This window comes from Maniola jurtina, chromosome 11 (genome assembly GCF_905333055.1).
Source record: "Maniola jurtina chromosome 11, ilManJurt1.1, whole genome shotgun sequence".
NCBI classification, from domain to species: domain Eukaryota; kingdom Metazoa; phylum Arthropoda; class Insecta; order Lepidoptera; family Nymphalidae; genus Maniola; species Maniola jurtina.
The window spans coordinates 11,223,604-11,242,827 of NC_060039.1; the positions used below are offsets into that span (position 1 = coordinate 11,223,604).

At 38.7% G+C, this 19,224-nt stretch overlaps 2 protein-coding genes across 2 annotated transcripts; one reads left to right on the forward strand and one right to left on the reverse strand.

The window, feature by feature from the left end:
* Positions 1–6,104: 6,104 nt before the first annotated feature.
* On the reverse strand, positions 6,105–13,737 carry LOC123869269. Its single transcript, XM_045912107.1, has 10 exons — positions 13,658–13,737; positions 13,392–13,565; positions 12,272–12,418; positions 11,922–12,074; positions 10,412–10,574; positions 9,317–9,552; positions 8,658–8,775; positions 8,004–8,194; positions 7,302–7,431; positions 6,105–6,523 (listed from the first exon to the last, which is right to left on the reverse strand). Exons 2-10 carry the CDS (start codon positions 13,524–13,526, stop codon positions 6,156–6,158), a joined length of 1,641 nt encoding a protein of 546 aa, XP_045768063.1. The 5' UTR covers positions 13,527–13,565; positions 13,658–13,737; the 3' UTR covers positions 6,105–6,155.
* Positions 13,738–14,628: 891 nt separating this feature from the next.
* LOC123869738 (neuropeptides capa receptor-like) lies at positions 14,629–18,517 on the forward strand. The gene is made up of 4 exons (XM_045912736.1): positions 14,629–15,373; positions 16,430–16,530; positions 17,027–17,134; positions 18,377–18,517. Exons 1-4 carry the CDS (start codon positions 14,629–14,631, stop codon positions 18,428–18,430), a joined length of 1,008 nt encoding a protein of 335 aa, XP_045768692.1. The 3' UTR covers positions 18,431–18,517.
* Positions 18,518–19,224: the final 707 nt, after the last annotated feature.

Sequence of the window (19,224 nt, forward strand, 5' to 3'; positions counted from 1 at the left end):
ACACACACACACACACACACACACACACACACACACACACACACACACACACACACACACACACACACACACACACACACACACACACACACACACACACACACACACACACACACACACACACACACACACACACACACACACACACACACACACACACACACACACACACACACACACACACACACACACACACACACACACACACACACACACACACACACACACACACACACACACACACACACACACACACACACACACACACACACACACACACACACACACACACACACACACACACACACACACACACACACACACACACACACACACACACACACACACACACACACACACACACATATTAGTGTGATAGTCGATTCATCTATCAATCTGCGACGGCGATTGTTTCAAAGTTTCTTATAATAGGTACCCGCCCGATTTCAAAACACATACAGTACGTACAACCAGTTAATATAATGTTTTTCTTACAGAGCGACAGACAGACAGACAGATGGACAAATTGCAAATCCGCACAAGACGTAGAGTCCATTTGTGCCAATTTACACTTTGTACAAATTAGTAGACTCCGAGACCTCGCTTCGACCAGTCAATTTTCATTTTCAGAAGCTATTTAACGGCTTTTAGCATCATTTTCTAGGGTTCCAGACCTCAAAAGGAAAAAGAAACCCTTATAGGATCACACATAGGATCACTTCATTGCATATCGTATCTGTCAAGACCCGTCAAGGGAATCAAAATCAATAGAGTCAATAGGTACTTCCCGTTGACCTAGAAACATGGATAGGCACCGTAAAGGAAAAATCCGAAAACTGTGAATTCAAGATTCAAGATTCAAGATTTTATTTGCATTGCATGAATTTGTGGTGACATCATTAAAAAAAAATATTTTTGTACGATTGTACGGGACCCTGTGCGCAAGTCCGACTCGCGCTTAACCGATCTTTTATTTGACTCGCAAGGTAACACCTTTCCCCTTTCCCGTTTACGAGTTTGTACTTATCTAGTAAATAACAATCGAGGTATTAGGGCACATAAAACTATAGGACCCACACGCGTACCTTCATGTCAGTAACAATGGGTAGTTCCCGGAGATTGCGTTCCTTATGCAGTTCGCGCTTTCTCTATTTTTACTCCGAGACTGACCGCAAATATCATCTCCATTTGCTAGTAGGTACTTATTGCAGATTGGGAGCGGGTGATACAAAACTGAACATTTTAACCGACTTTAATTAAGGAGCAATAATCTCTCTCAAAAAAAATGCAGAGACGTAAGCTCCCTTTGCGTGTTCTATCACCTTTAGAACAGCGTGTCTTCTGAAGACTTTTTTGATCATATTCCACCCTCCTTTAGGATCACAACCGGGCAAGCAATTTCGCCCACACCACCTGGGACTGGCGAAATTCGACCACAATAACATAAAAGTGTTGACGCGTCGGTCTATTAAGAGGGCTCTCTCCGTCACTCGTTTCATACCATTTCATACAATCGTAGTTCCAATTTCATTTGAATATTAAGCAACCAAAGTCCATGAAATTTTGCAGACATATTCTAGTATGAAATGGTGTGAAACGAGTGACGAAGAGAGCCCTGTTAATATCAAGACGAATTGCATTAAGACTGGGAGCCGAAGAGCTCATAATTTACGCAAAGAATCAACGAAGCTGTTTAGCACGGAAGTGCAGTTGGATACGATAGCGTAACATTGCTTTCTTTTGCATAACAGAAACCCCAGACGCGCGAAACCGTATTAAACGCTTTGCGGTGTAGATGACGCATGGGCTATAGAATAGGCATAATATGGACGCATACATGCATATGCCAATACAAAGCGTAATTCACACGACCTATTTATACTGACGCTATTTATAGACTACAGAGTCATAGAAATCGTATTTATTGGTAACTAGTCATATTATTTCGGCTCCAAAACATACTGGAACTTAATGAACCTAACAAGTGTAGCTAAATTAAAAATTTATAACACCCCCGATAAGTGAAGGTTACAGTAACTAGAAAAGAGCTGATAACTTTCAAACGACTGAACCGATTTTCTTGGATTATAGCTAAAACACTCTCGATCGCCTTTCAAACAAAAAAAAACTAATTTAAGATCGGTTCATTAATTTAGGAGCAACGATGCCACAGACAGATACACACGTCAAACTTATATCACCCCTCTTTTTGGGTCGGGGGCTAATAAGAAAGGGCGGAATATCATGAACGGGCAATAGAGAGAACTCGCACTACCTCTATAGGATCAATCAAAGACGAGGAAGTCCGCAGAAGAACGAGAACACAGGAACGAGAACATAGGAACAGCATTCCGAACCAGTGGTAGATTATTTTGACGATTCAAAAGCACTTGTAAAAGTTTAATTGAATAAAAATAATTTGAATTTGAATTTGAGAGTTACAGACATAGCTCAACGTCACTAAAGTTTTGTGACGAAATAAATATAAGTGACGATGGGTGGAACACATAAGATTCGATAAACGTCTACCTAAGTATGACCTAAGTACTATCATATTAATAGGTATAACTAGGTACTATATGATGCCCGCGCCTTCGTTCGCGTGGATTTAAGTTTTCTAAGAATTCCATGGGCCTACTTTGATTTCCCGAGACAAAAAGTACCATTCATTGTGCTTCTATCCTTACATAAATTTCGTCTAAAATGGTTAAGCAGATAGCCCGTGTATAAAGCTAGCAGGCAGACGACAGACACACTTTCGCATTTATAATTTTAGTATGGATTAGGATGTTCATGTGGTTGAGGTCCCAAAAAGTGAAACGCAAACTTTTGGGAGACTAGGACGACGGACAATCTCAAGCGAGTCGCTAAAAACCACTCGGCAGTACAAAACCATATTATGACAATCCTTGCATGAGACCAGGAATATCCGTTAAATCGACGATAGAAACTACAACCTACCCCACTGCATCAGATATGTAAATACCATAACGTCTCATTCTCAAGGCTCATTAAGTGATTACTTACCTTGATGAATAATTTAGCCCAAGTTTCCATAACTCGCGCATCTGCCAACAATGAGATCACGCCTCTCTGTCAGTTATGAATGGCGGGGTAATCCCACTCAGGCAGACAAGCCGAATTCAATGACTAGGTACATACTTGGGTACCTAGTTAAGGCTTTTCACAAACAATACTATCCTTCGACTTAGCGTTTTCCCAATTTCCTAGCCCAGTTTGCCAGGTCTTGTGCATTTTTGGAATCTATTGACTCTCCGGCTCGTCGACGCATAACACGTTGGTACGAAACCAGGAGTGGCAATGTTGAGGCATACCTAAGTGGAATCTGTACGTACCTGTCTACGACCATGCTGCCTAATAAACTTCGTGACAATATTTTCGGATGCCAATGACACTATTTTTACTGTAGATGTGAAAGTTTTTTTCACAAACTTTTCTACTCTTGCTCTACCACATAGAGTGGTAACCAGAGATGTGCTTGAGAAATCCGGTTAGATAGGTAACTAAGTAGTTCGATTCAAAATTCAAATCTCATCTATTGAACAACGTGCAACATAATAATTAATATTCTCATCAATCATGAAATGACCACTCCTGACCGAAATGATGTATGCAAATTGATCATGTATGTGGTCCAACCGAATTCAATCTGAGTCCAGTGTGAAGCCCCTTTAAGAAACCCCTACCTTGAAAGTTTGTGGCTTGTGAATAAATTAGGCAGTTCGCCATAACAATCTGCTCATCTGTCAACAATGAGGTCACATTATTGTCTTACTGTCAGCAACTCACCACCGCGGCGCGAGTGATGGTAAACCCACGCTAAACAAATTTGCAATTGGACAATACTAATCAATGGGTCTGCTATGTTTATTTTTTATACTAGCTGATGCCCGCGACTTCGTTCGCGTGGATGTAGGTTTTTTAAAATTCCCGTGGGAACCTGTTGATTTTCCGGGATAAAAAGTAGCCTATATGCTAATCCAGGGTGTAATCTATGTCCATTCTAAATTTCAGCCCAATCCGTCCAGTAGTTTTTGCGTGACGGAGAAACTAACATACACACACACGCACACACACACACACATACAAACTTTCTCCTTTATAATATTAGTTAGTATGATGTAAATAATGTTAAATGTGAGAGTACCAGAGTAACCGATATGGCTCAACGGGTTGCGAGCTGAAGTAGCAATATAGGCATTATTCGAAAAACCGATAGAGATCGGGGTCCCAAGGTGCTAGATTGGCGACCTTGCACCGGACAGCGCAGCCAGCGTTGGCACACCACCAACAAGGTGGACACACGACATCTACAGAGTCGCAGCGAGAGCCGGATTCAGCGCGGGCTAGTTGCCACCGCACCAGCAAAGTTGTGCCGCCAAGCGATTGAGCGTTCCAGTTCGTACTGGAACGCTCAATCGCTTGGCGGCGGGTAGAAACCAAAGGGATATGGGTTTCATAAAAACTGCCATATCCCTTCCAGGTTAGCCCGCTTCTATCTTAAACTGCAACCTGTCGATTTTTAAAAAACTGAAACTTACGCGCGCACTGTCTACCTGCCTAACTGACGCCTTGTGCCTCAGTTTTGAGCTCGAGCATGCACGTGTAGACATAATAGTGTGCCTCGGCGCCACATATTGATTACATAGGAAACTGTGGGCCGGTCATGCATACCAAAAATGTGAATCTATTGTTATAAATACATACCATTTCAAATCATCACGAAATAAGAAAATCTGTGTTAATATTAGAAATAAAAAACTCTGAACTGTGGTAATTTATCGAAGTACGAAGGCACCACGGCAGAGATGTATTTTTTGCCGCACAGTTGGTTTATCAGTCAACTTTAGACTAGACTATTAGTCAACTCAAGAAAACCTATAGGGTACTTCCCGTTGACCTAGAATCATGAAATTTGGCAGGTAGGTAGGTCTTATAGCACAAGTACAGGAATAAATCTGAAAACCGCGCATTTGTGGTTACATTATTTAAAAAAAAATGTGTTTCAATTTTCAAAGTAAGATAACTAAGTATACCAAGTGGGGTATCATATGAAAGGGCTTTACCTGTACATTCTAAAAAAGATTTTTATTTATTTTTTGTAAGTATAAAAGTTTTTGATTTATCGTGCAAAATGTTGAAAAAATACCCGAGTACGGAACCCTCAGTGCGCGAGTCTGACTCGCACTTGGCCGGTTTTTGCTTTTAAGTACGGGACACTAAAAATTTGTAACGTAACATGATGCCGTAGGTATTGATATTCAGTCCATTGCGCGATAAGGCACGACGCCGCAGGTAAGCGGCGCCAACGCTGCCGTCGAGACCTACAAAAACGTCTTCCAATATGTCAAGGTCCGAATTAAATGTAGAAGTTATTTTAATCAGGCATTTGTTTATAGGTAAACGCCTGATCCTTGTGATTTTGATCTAATAATACAAGTGTAAATTTATAACACCCCCGACAAGTGAAGGTTACAGTAACTAGAAAAAAGCTGATAACTTTCAAACGGCTGAACCGATTTTCTTGGATGATAGCTAAGAACACGCTCGATCAAGCCACCTTTCAAACAAAAATAACTAAATTAAAATCGGTTCATTCGTTTAGGCGCTACGATGCCACAGACAGATACACAGATACACACGTCAAACTTATAACACCCCTCTTTTTGGGTCGGGGGTTAAAAATTAGCCTAAGGCAGAGTAAGGGAACTCTCGGTTTGATCTGGAATCGACGATAATATATTAGGCTATGGGTGACGTGTAATCAAAGAAAAACAGGTGATTCATTTCGTAGGCTTCTCAGGGTACGAAAAATATTTTAAAAAACACGCAATAGGTACAGTATTACAACTTTTACAAATTCGTTAGAGTAGAAAAAAACCCTGACTAAAACCGAATGTACATCAATGAAATATCTATAGACCTTTTTGCTTGACATTAAGATTTTAAACACAACAACATACGAACGGACACGCGCTATGATTGGCCGAGACATATTCGCGCCATTCAAAAATAAGATTCTGCACAGGTACATCGGCGTAATTTAAAAAGTGATAGGAGGTAATCAAATAAAAAAACGTTACAATATTTTACAACAATAAATTATATTTCATGCATTAAATAGTTATACAATTTTACATGATTAAAGCTCCAAATATTGGAAAATCGGTAGGTTTGCTTATTCTATACCTAAATCTATTCAATAGACCACTCGCTACAACAACACCGTTTATCCTACTCGTATGAACACTGCACAAAGTCCGATCATGATTCCTTTTACAAATATCTAAAGTACGACAGTTTTTAACTCTTAAACTTATGAGTTTCTTTTTTAAAGTGAACTTTGTTGGCTCGAAAACACTTTCCCTGTGTATGTTGCTGTTAGTTTTTCTATGTGATATGAGTCTAAGTTTGGGCCGCCTCAGCACGGGCCTGTGAGGCAGATATGCGAATTCGTCGTCCGAAGTCTTTTCTGTGGCGTTTTGGTCACTTGAACTGGGTTCTGAAACAAATTGAATCATAAAAATATCATCATCTTAATAATTATAATGGCCACCACACAAAACAACTGTTTTGGAACCGCCATTTTATAGAGATATTTTATGGTACCAAGTAGTTAGTACTACAGAAAATTAAAACTGTTTTGTTACTAACACCATGACAATAAAAACTGTCGCTGACTCATTTTTAAGAATGAATTTTCGCGCACGTTGCAGTTGGTTTGTTAGGCTAAATATATAAAAGGAAAACCTGACTGACTCACTGACTGACTGATCTATCAACGCACATCTCAAACTAGTATATCATAGTATATATAGTATGTCATAGTATAGTATATTATGACGTAGACATTCGCTAAAAATGTTTTTTAAAAATCAACCCCTAATGGGGTAAAATAGGGGTTTGAAATTTCTGTAGTCCATGCGGACGAAGTTGCAGTTATAAAAGCTATTTAATATAATCTAAAATGCCAACTTCATCTGATTAATCATATATGCACTATGTAGATACGTATGTATGTATATATGTATTGATGTATGGAAGTAAGGATCCATGCATGTACAGATATATGAATCGATTTGTATGTTTGTTAGGATGAATGTGTGTATGGAGTTGGACTTCAGACTTACGGACGTATGGATGCATTGACTGTATTTATCGAAAACATATAAGCTGTCTATAATCCTCTGTTTTTATGTAAACAATATCTCAAGAACTGTAATTTTTATACCTACATAATTGTCTACTGTTTTTATTCATAAATGTATTAATTTGATTACCATTAGCAGGAAACAAAATTCTACGTGGTAGAATCGAGTCCCCCAACATTTCATACATGCTATAATCCGTCATCACATAGTCTTCCAAAAATGTAGTCGGTTCAGATCTCAGGAGGCACGTGGACGCGTCCTAAAAAAACGATATATGGATACACTTCAAACTTCAATCAAAATAAAACATTATAGAAAAAAGTGTGAGATCTCTAATAGGGTTGACTTTCATCCATTTTTAGGGTTCCGTACCTCAAAAGGAAAAACGGAACCCTTATAGGATCACTTCGTTGTCTGTCTATCTGTCTGTCCGTCTGTCGTGTCTATCAAGAAAACCTATAGGGTAGTTCCTGTTGACCTCTATATTCATGAAATTTGGCAGGAGGTAGATCTTATAGCACAAGTAAAAGAATAAATCCGAAAACCGCGAATGTGGTTATAGCATACAAAAAAATTTAATGTGATCACGAAACATTTAATTCACTAATTCACATATAGATGGCGCAGACCGTTATTAACTTGGAGAGTTCTACATAAAGGTGTTATATATCTTGTACGATGGTACGGAACCCTTCGCATGCGTGTCCGACTCGCACTTGACCGATTTTTCTATTATTGATGATTGATAGAATCTGTTGTCCCAGCGTGGTCAAGCAACGCAGCATCGGCGGCGACAGACGGTCCTTGTGCCTTTACCTGAACAATGCTTACCAGAACAGCTTGCCTCAGCTCCGAGGCGTTGCCGCGTCTGGATGTGTGGATGTAGTCGTCGATGTAGTCCAAGCTGTCTGCAAGGCACTCCACGAGCGCGCACCGCCCCAGCGCGGTCAGGCAGCGCAGCATCGGCGGCGACAGACGCTCCTTGGTGCCTTGCGATAGATAGTCGAACAGAATGCCTTTTCCTGCACAAATACAGTGTTTTTTTAACTCAGACAGTATGGGGAAATCCAAAACCTTAGGAGATACAGGGAAACTGCCCGAGAAAACTTCAGGTCTTTTTTGTGAAAACAATTTTGGCATACTAAATTTTTGGGTCAAGCACGAGTTGTCCATAAAAATCAATGAAATTGTCAATTTTTTTTAATGCTGATCGACTCAGTTTCATGTAAGGATCATTTCATTGTAGGGATAGAAAGAAATCGGGACAGCAGAAGTTGGTCAAATTTGAGTAAATGTTTTTTCATACAATTTTTAAGTAGCTGGTAGGTAGGTAGGTAAACTAATAACACTAAATCTTCAATAGGTAATCAAGTTCCAAGATACAACAGCTGGACCAGCTGGGCGCCCGGACATAACAAGAAACCAAAAAAAAGCTCTCCCTATTGTTACGGTCGAGTGCTACTGTACAGCTGCAATCATACATACCTACAGTGATGAACTGGGGCCAGGTTCGTGTTATTTTTGTTAAGAGAGCTACCATCTTCTCCGCTAGCACGCCATTACCCAATATATTCGAAACCATAACTGGAAATAGCCTCTGGAACTGTAATAGGTATATAAAAAAGTTGGCAATAATGAAGACTAAAAACTAGGAAATAACATTGTTTTTTGGATTTCCAAATTATGTAGTATCAAAAATTTAATTTTCATAATTTGTAACAACCATTAATATCTATCGGCACTCTGAGCACTATTAACATCAGCATGTCGGTAACCCGGCGACCTTGAAGTTTTTATCCATCCCAAAATCGCTTGACGAGCCTAAAGAAATTTTCATTTCAAAGATAAGAAAAACCTTTGTAAAATATATGTAGAACTAGCTGATGCCCACGACTTCATCTGCGTGGTTTTAGGTTTTTCGAAATCCCGTGTGAACTCTAATTTTCCTGAATAAAAAGTAGACTATGTGCTAATCCAGGATATTATCTACCTCCATTCCAAATTTCAGCCATCAAGTAGTTTTTGCGTGAAGGAGTAACACACATACACACACACGTACACACAAATTTTCGCCTTTTTATATTAGTGTCAAGTATGATTCAGTATTCGTACTAAAATATTTCAAATAAACTAAAAAATCTTACCTGTTGTTGTATATTAGTGTCCAAACTGCAAGGATTCGAGCACAGCGCGTCAACCATGTCAAGAACATTCGATTGTAAGGGCTTTTTGCTGGGCACATTCAACGCGTTGAGGTTATCATCGTTTAGTACCAACACTACTAGGTTGAAGAGATTCGGTATTATTGGCCCAATGCGAGTATTCTTTGCCAGGTCGTCCACTGCTACTTGTCTGATACTTTTTCTTAGGCTTAATATTGCTGGAAAAGTAATCAGTAAGTATTATAATACCATGAATGCAAAAAAGTGTCTGTCTCTTTCTTCTCAAACTGATTTTGACATTCGGGACAGAGATAGCTTGCTTTTCAGAGGTGGGCACAGGCTACTTTTATCCCAGATTATCAGTCCTTGGGATTAAAATGAAAAAAGAACTCTTATAGGATGACTGCCTTTATGCCAGTTATACGCTATCTGAAATGGAAACAGCTGTTCCACTCCAGGCTGGGATCTTGCTAGGACCAAAATCTTGAGGAATGAAGGAACGACTGGAGAGAGATAGGATCACTTGATTGTCTGTCTGTGATGTCTATCAAGACCCATCAAGGAAATCAAAATCTACAGGGTGCTTCCCATTGACCTATAAATAATCAGTAATCACGTTTGGCAGGTAACAATGTCTTACAGCACAAGTAAATGGAAATCCAATAACCGTAAGTTGGTTACATTACAAAAAATAAAGTGTTATTTCTTGTACAATGGTAGTGAACTCTTTGTGTGCGACTCCAGCTCACACTTGACTGGTTTTTGCAGGGTTCTGTTCCTCAAAAAGAAAAAAAATAAACGGAACCCTTATAGGATCACTTTGTTGTCTGTCTGTCTGTCTGTAATCTGTATGTCTGTCTATCTGCCTGTCTGTCTGTCTGTCAAGAAACCTATAGGGTACTTCCCGTTGGCCTACCTGTACATTCTAAAACAGATTTTTATTTATTTTTATGCATAATAGTTTTTGATTTATTGAGCAAAATGTAAAAAACTACCCGAGTGCGGAACGCTCGGTGCGCGAGTCCAACTCGCACTTGGCCGGTTTTTTACTTTGTACAGTTAATATCACAATCTTACCTCTAGCGATTTTCGTAAAATAGATCTGTAAACTGGTACTGATATTGTTATTGTTGGTTAAGCTTTTATCATCCGTTATCCATTCCACAGACACGGTGGGCAGTGTCGAGTAAACATAGCTTTGTGTTGTCATTGAGTATTCTGCTATATTTATTAGAGTTTCCTGAAAAAAAAAAAAGATGTCAGTGGTAGAACTGTATTTCATATGCTAGTTTGTGTGTCACATATTAATATATTAATTTTGATCTATATTTTAAATCTATTATCTATACATATAATAAAATTGTAGAAAAGTGGTGTCTGTACAATGGAAATATATTTAAAAAAAAGTAGCAAGGGTTGTTAATATATTGATGCCGAACCCGAAATTGTAATTAATTTTTTTTTTGTCTGTTTGTCTGTGTGTTTGTGGACGCTAATATCAGAAACGGCTTATTCGATTTAGATACGGTTTTCACTAATATATTGTAGTAAGCTTCACTTAACATTTAGTGTTTATTTCATGTCAATCGGTTCATAAATAAAAAAGTTATGTCAATTTAAAGAATCACGGCGAACATTTTTAACGTACATGCTGCCCGAAAAGTCACTATTCCACGCGAACGAAGTCGCGGGCACAGCTAGTAGTATAATATACTTAGTTATTTTTTTTTCTGTCGCTTAGTGTATTTTAAGCATAGAAATAGGAAGTACTAGTGACTAGTAAACCCGAAGTAGGTACTTTGTAATTTTATGATTTAAACATAAATGTAATTCCATAATTATTTGTGAACTCAGTTCATTTGATATCACACTTGAGTCTTAACTCTTGACAAATGTCTCATGACAAATAAGGAAACAAAAAGTAATGGAAACAGGTTGTAGCAAAATGTTTAAATTCTCACTCAAGCACTAGATGGCGCTAGACGGTGTTATGTTACGCTTAAGTTTAGGTGTTTATGCGATACATTTATCAGTATACCACATTTTTCTGTCAGACAGACGGATGTGATCCTATTACGGTTCCAACAAATTTTAGAATTTGTTAAATTTTTTCAAAGCGTTCATGATTCGTCATGTGTACGCTCTATATTATCACATTTCACACTATTAATATAGAGAAAGTTTGTATGTGTGTGTGTGTGTATGTTTGTTACTCCTTCACGCAAAAACTACTGGACGGATTGGGCTGAAATTTAGAATGGAGATAGATTATACCCTGGATTAACACATAGACTACTTTTTATCCCGGAAAATTAAAGAGTTCCCACGGGAACTTTAAAAAACCTACATCCACGCGAACGAAGTCGCGGGTATCAGCTAGTATTAAATATGACGCTAACAACATCATGAATTTTTGTCTTATCTATTTTTGATTTGATTAAATGAACTTAAAATCCCTATAGTCTTGGGCAATTTGTTTTAATCATGAACAACTTTATTGGTTAAAAGCTAATTTTACATTAGTCTGTTCTGTCTTTCATATAATCTGACTTGGCAACAGTAGCATAGACCATTAGTTTTTTCTTACAATTTCAGAGCATATTTTCTCCTCCCCCACAGGTGCATATAGTGCAGCAGTAGCACCCACCACTGGGCTCGTGTCAGACAAAGTGAGCACCGTGTTCACATCCCAGCCGTCCACACAAGACTTCTTCATCATCTCACTGTGTAGTGCAATTGTCTGGAATTAGAATTTTTTTATAATTTCTTTATTTCTACTCTTACATAACTCAATATTCCAGCAGGGTCCAAATAAAATCTAGATGTATTAGAAAACGAAAATTGAGACACAGACTTTGAAGATTGAATTCAAAGTAATTTCTGCCTATCTTGTAAAAGGTATCAACTAAAATAATACAGTAATAACAAAACACTCACACTAATAGTTTGCCTGAGTTTATAACTGACATCCTCAGCAAGGTTGGTAGCTGCTTCTGCATTGAGGTCAGCACCAACCTGCTCTGCCATGCACAGTATTGAGTCAGGCCCAACACCTGCAAATTTGCCCTGCGAGGGGGCTCCATCCTGTAATTAGATAAGTAACTAGCTTAGTGATAGCTTAGTGGATAAGTAGTCAGTCTTTTCCTCAGGGACTCTGGGTTTTGGTCCTAGGCATGCTCTTGTAATTTTTTGGAATTGCGTGTTTTAAGCAAAATATCATTTGCTTTAATTGTGATGGAAAACATCATCAGGAAACCTGTATGCTAGTAAAAGAGTTCTCTATAATGTTCTCAAAGGTGTTTGAAGTCTGCCAATTTGAGAGGAGAAACTCTATTCATTCTGAGAGATTTGTTCTAAGTAGCGGGCCAGCATTGGTTGAGATGATGCTGACTATAAGTAACTATAGCTTAGTTGTGGTGGTGTGGCCCAAATCAGTTGTGCTAAGTAGCACAATTTCAACACCTTCCTTCAGGGTAAGTTTCCACATTTAAAATCCCATGTAGTGTGCGTAATTCCAACACCTAACTCCAAATCCAATAATTGCATGATTCCTGAAGAAATCAGTACCCAAAGACAGACACTTCTTTATCTAATTCAGTCATATCTCACACAGAGAAGAGTACAGAATAACTTTTAACGATGAGGCTGAAGAAGGCTACAAGATCTCTAATCCGGTCTGAGCAACTGTTATAACTTTCATCAACTCTGTATGGTCAGTCTAGGACTCGCTGGAGGTAGATTATACACCACAAGCTTACTCTCCAAAATGGTGATTACACTCCTGTCTTAAAGGGCCCTCACCCCTAGCACAAGCTTTACGCTTAATTGGAGGGGAAAGGGAAATATAAGTTATAATTGACATGGCTAACAGGTATAATATTCTTACCTATGTGCATACTAAAAAAACAGACGGTTAAAAACATGATAGGTGAGTACTTATTTACATACACATGATAGATAGGTACGTATCATGGTATTTGGACATTTTCAAGTGAGGATTACGTTTCGAGTTTTTATAGTAGGTAAAGGGGTAGCTAACAATAGCAAAGCAGCATACCTTTTCTATGAGAGGTGGGGTATCGCACTGGCTGGACCCTCCGGATTCTGATGCTACGGACTTGTTTTTATCACGATCTCTGCTACTGTTCTGTTTCCTAGAGTGATTCTTGGACGCTGACGATAAACTAGCCATTTTTAAAACGACCGACCTCACAAGGAACCACGGAACATTCTTCAACACAACATGAATTATTGGAGTAATTAATTGAAACTGCAAATTTACATGACTTTTTTACGACAAATTACTAAAGAAAATTGAATTACATTATTATAGTTGACTAAAATAGTTCAATTTTCTTCCGAAGCACCGAAGAATACCGACCACCGACGACCGAAGCGTCAAGCGAATCTGACATTTGACAAATTGACAATGACATATTGGTAGCATGACGTTGACAATTACTGACAACTGACAGTTCACAGCATAGATTAACTAATAGATTACCGGCATGGATCAATTTAAATAAGAATTTACCGGTCATTCATCCAAGTTACTCTCTCCAAGACTACTCCAAGACTCAGGTAGCGAGTAGCGCACTGGTGGAACATCCTTACTGTTATTGACATTTATGGCCTGACGACTCAATTCATAATGCGCGCACTATACCTACCCAATTTAAAAGTTTTCAACAAAAAAAACCCCAACTACGGATTGCGTTGTATTTCTTTGAGCCTGCTTATTATTATTAGCTCATAAAATCTAAAACTTTTATTTTTAAGAATACCTAACCTACCCAGTGACACTCGCGCCGTCAAGTCGAATCTAATGACGTAGGTACCTCCTATCATATTTACCTAATCAAAATCGGTTGAGCCGTTGAGTAGTTACATACAATACAAACACATAACTCTTCTTTGCACTCCTCCGCTGTGGGATAAAAATATCATTGCTGAAAAGAAGCGATAGGTACCTACTAATCAATGGATGTTCAGCTGGATTTTTTAGAGAATTAACCCTTTTCTGTTCAATTGGGTACCTCATGTACCTATATCGCTGGTGCCTACCTGTCCACACTTAATTACCTAAGTAATTGCTGTGCAAACAGCGGAATTTTTCAGGAAGCCTAATCCATTTAATAGTTTATTCTGCAAACACGATTAACTCGCTGGTACGCTGAAAACAAACATTGACCATTACGCTACAGCCAGCGCAGTAAACGTGAAGACTCATACAGCTAAAGTTTTAAACATCTAGAGCAAAATCACGATCCTTAATTTGAATCTATTAATAAAGTATGCATAATAATTTAACAAATTCTTCAGAAAATGAATATTATAATTTGATGCTATGGACCCTATTCTTGAGGAAGGCGATGGGAAACGACCCTGTTTGGCTACAAGTTACTATTTCTACCGTGTTATTGACAATATTCGTAGTAGGCGTGATTGGCAACCTTCTAACATGCATAGTTATCTACAACGACAGGACGATGCACACGGCAACCAACTTTTACCTCTTCAACATGGCCGTGTCAGATGCAATAGTATCCTTTGCTATTTTCCTCGAAGTGTACTTGTTCGTGGCCGAAGCATATTTGTTCGGAGAAATCGCTTGCAAAATACATTACTTCTTTGTGATCGTGTTGTTCAATAACAGTATTTTGGTGGTCACAGCGCTGGCTATAGAGAGGTACATAGCGATATGGCATCCATTAATGCTGAAATCATCGATGGCTTGGAAAAGAGTGATGAAGGTAATAGCAATCATATGGATCATAGCAATCCTGGAGACTGCACCGGAGGTTCTATCAGTGGAACTGACCAGAACGCACCATGTATCGGTGTGTTTCATAGTGCCGAGTCCATTTTCAAGAGTGGTTAACGGGATTTTGGCTTTAGTGACTTTTGTAATACCGTTGGGGATTCTGCTGTTTGTGTACATAATGATCGCGTTGAAAGTAAACATAACCGAGAAATCGAATTCAAATAGGAAAATATTTAACCATAGGGACAACAGAAGCAAAGTGAATAAACTTATTGGTAAGTCCTTTATAATTTGGTGCCTATAAAAGTGGGTTTAGTAATAGGTAAATGTGTAGGTTTGATATTATGTACCAAGACTTATAGAGCAAAACTAACCCAACCACTTCAGTGACGCCCCTTGGCATAGCGAAAAAATCTACCGTGGTGGGTGGTGCATTTATTAATACACTACCACATATGTCTTCAATTCGATTGATACTCCTTCTTAACTGTCATATTGAGTCGGTGGTAACTCTGGGCAATATTTCAGCAAAACACTGGGGTGCGCTTACGGGCTACCAACACCTCACCTGGGTAGTAGTCTCTTCGACAGCGATTTACTTCGTGTGGCGGTAGTTTTCCGATTGGGCTGCATGTATGCGAAATGCGAACCTCATCGATGCATCTGCAGATCCATGGTAGAACCCAATGGGCCTCACGTATTGAGTTGCTGCGGTTACTCAGGCAGGTTGTCACTAAGCACAGGGCGATATCGTTCGCAGGGCTTGAGAGCCCTCAGCCAACGTGCCCTGTGCGCTCGAGTCGCTAGATCAGAGCCACAAAGATAGCCAGTGTCTTGATGTCTTGATGCTCATGGCAAAAATAGCAAATGTATACTGTGGGAGCGACGTGCGCTACTTTCGCACCATGCCATCTTGGTCATGGCTGAAATAAATTAAATATGGACTCCTGAAAAAAAAATCTCCCACTGACGTGGGTTGAGGTTTGAGGTGGATAGCTTGTGCGTGCCATCGGACGTCGCCAAAGTGAAAGGGACTAGCTGCGATCCGCGCTCTGGGGCCTACCTGATCCAAAGGTTGTATGTACATCACCATTCAGAGTGATAACTGCTAGTTCGATGGGGACCTTTGGCTCTAGAGTAACCAGCTGGGTGAACTTTTCGATTGACGATGTTCTTCAGAAAAATATTATTTAGGTAGATAGGTAGGTGGTGGGTACATACAGAATACAGGCGTAACTAGGTAGTTTTAAATATTGACATAGACAGTTTGAACGAGAATTAGTAAATTTTGTACGCTATGCTCATACTGATAATGGCTCTATTGTTTTCAGTAGCGATCACGCTGTCATTTCTAATCTGCTGGCTCCCATTCTTTACTTTTCGAGTACTGTTATTCTCTTTTGATATGAGGGAACTGATGCAAATGGAGAAGGTATGTATTTCGCACTTTAATATACCATTTTACATACTTTACCTACCTAAACGATTACCTCACTACCCATAATATCACCAAGTACCAGGTACTTGTATAACCATATTAGAAATGCGAAAGTACTTATTTGTTTGTTGGTTTGTCCTTCAATCACGTCGCAGCGTGGTTAAGAAGCGCATGTAAGAAGTTATTAAGTCCCGGAGAGTGACTTAGGCTACTTATATCCCGGAAGATCATAACGTTTCTGCGTGATAACATGTCAGCCTATTCGCGCAACTTCATCCGCGTGGATTTACATAGGTACCTAACTACTTACAAGTTCCATGTTCTTTTAATAACATGGAATTTCTTAAAATCCTTTCTTTATGTTTTATTATCAACATAAGATAGGTACTTACATGTTGTAGGAATGTGTTGATTTAAATTACAGGATCTATTATTTTATTTACTTAATGTTAAAATAAATCTATAATATAGGTAAGTATTTTGTTTTCAGTTCTGGGGCACCGGCTACAAGGTTGTGCTCGTCAATAGCTGGTTCAGTATCGTTTTGAACCCGATACTTTTTAGCCTAATGTCCACTAAGTTTAGGAAAGCCCTCAAGGTATGTTATAACTTAGGTACTTGTAACCTTAATAGTAGACTAGCTGATGCCCGCAGCTTCGCCCGTGTGGATTTAGGGTCTGAAATCCCGTGGGAATTTTTGATTTCCCCGGGTTGCAACGTGGTTCTGTACCACGTAAAAACATTTAAACGGATGATCCTTTAAAAATCCCGAGGGTTAGGAATGCAATTCCTTACAGCATCAGGGTTGAGGAGTTGGGTCCTCGAGGTCAACGACAAAGTCTTTACTTGATACCTTCAATATCAATCAATTTATAACCGACAGTTTCTAAATCCCATCAGTAGTGATGGTGAGGTCCCCTGCAGCATCAGGATTGAGGAGTTGGAATCCAATTTTTTTTTGAAACAATGTCACAAAGGTCCTCTATCGATTAAAAAAAAAATTACGCAAATCGGTTCAGAAATCTCGGAGATTTCGGTGTACATAGGTAGAAAAACACAACTCCCTTTTTGAAAGTCGGTTAAAAAAGTAGCCTATGTTATGCCCTGGTCAATCCTCTACTTGTCTGTGAAAACCCCGTCAAAATCGGTTCAGCCGTTCCAAAGATTAGCCTTTTCAAACACAGACAGACAGACAGACAGACAGACAGACAGACAGACAGACAAAAATTTTAAAAACGTGTGATTCAGTGTTGGTATCGTTCAAATAACCATATGAGCTTAATATGAGGTAGTTATTTCGAAATTACAGACAGACACTCCAATTTTATTTATTAGTATAGATTAACTAAGGGCAACTTTGAAGTAACTCAGATCTTTTATTGGGTGGAAGTAACGCGACTTTCACCCAATAAAAGATCTGAGAACAAATTGTTTACTTCCGTTGTCCAACAGTCCGTCCCTCCGTCCGTCAATCTGTCTGTCAGCGGGATATATCTCTTGAACCACAGAATGTGTGTTTCTATTGCCGTTTTAACAACAAAGAATAAAAAGTTCTAAATGGGAGCCATGTAAATTATAAAAAATTAAAAAATACCTTATCAATCTTATACGGTGGTACGGTACGGAACTTTTCATGTGCGAATCCGACTAGATAGTTAGTTACATACTAATCTAAATAGTCTAATTAATCGACTATTATCATATTATTTATTTACCATATTATTTAGGTATCTATTCTTAGTACTTACCAACATTGTTAAACGGTTAAACTTAGTAGGGCTCTAAGAAAGGTTTTTTTACAAATCTAATCTGAATCTAATTACAAATTTTGCTATTTCAGATGCTATGGAATAAAAAAACGCATAATCAAAATACGGAAACAACAGCAGTATAGGTATCACAAAAAAATAACTACCCACCTATAAATCGTAAGGATTGCATTTACAACCAAACTCAAACATTGCATAATATAGAAAGGAATTAAAATGAGAAAAAAGAGATGGAGAAATATGATATGCATAACAATTAGTAGAAATTAGGTAGTTCGCTATGTGATCTAATCAAAAATGAGAAGATCCGTAGGAGAACCAAAGTACCTAACGCTGACGAAAAGGAAGAAGTAAAAGCTGAAGAGCAGGGCACATAGTTCGGAAAACCGATAAACGTTGGGGTTTCAAGGTGCTAGAATGGCGAACTCACACCGGAGACTGCTAAGTGGACAGTCGACATCAAACGAGTCGCAGAGAGCCGCTGCATTCAGGCAGCGTAAGATAGTGAATTGTGGAAGTCCCTACAAGAGGCATACGTCCACCAGCGGATGTTCATCGGTATGAAGAATTAATTGAAGCCACCCCACCAAAATCTGTCAGACAAAAAAGAATCAAATTAGAGATCGCCAAAGACGCCATGGAGAATTTTAAGAAATAAAATGAAAAAATTTCTTTTTTCTGTCAGTAAGCTGTAAGTTTTCCTTATAAAATAAAATAAAATCACACAGTATAATTATTTTATCATTCCTCTGAATCATTCCTCATCGCGGTTGTAAGTTGTAATCTTTTCTATTGATCACATTATAACAGTAGTAGGTTTTTCTTGAAATAATAAATGCCGAAAGTTCCCACGTCCATTTTAATTATTTTGTATTACTTAAGTATTTATTTAATATTATTTTGTTTTACCTACTCGTCG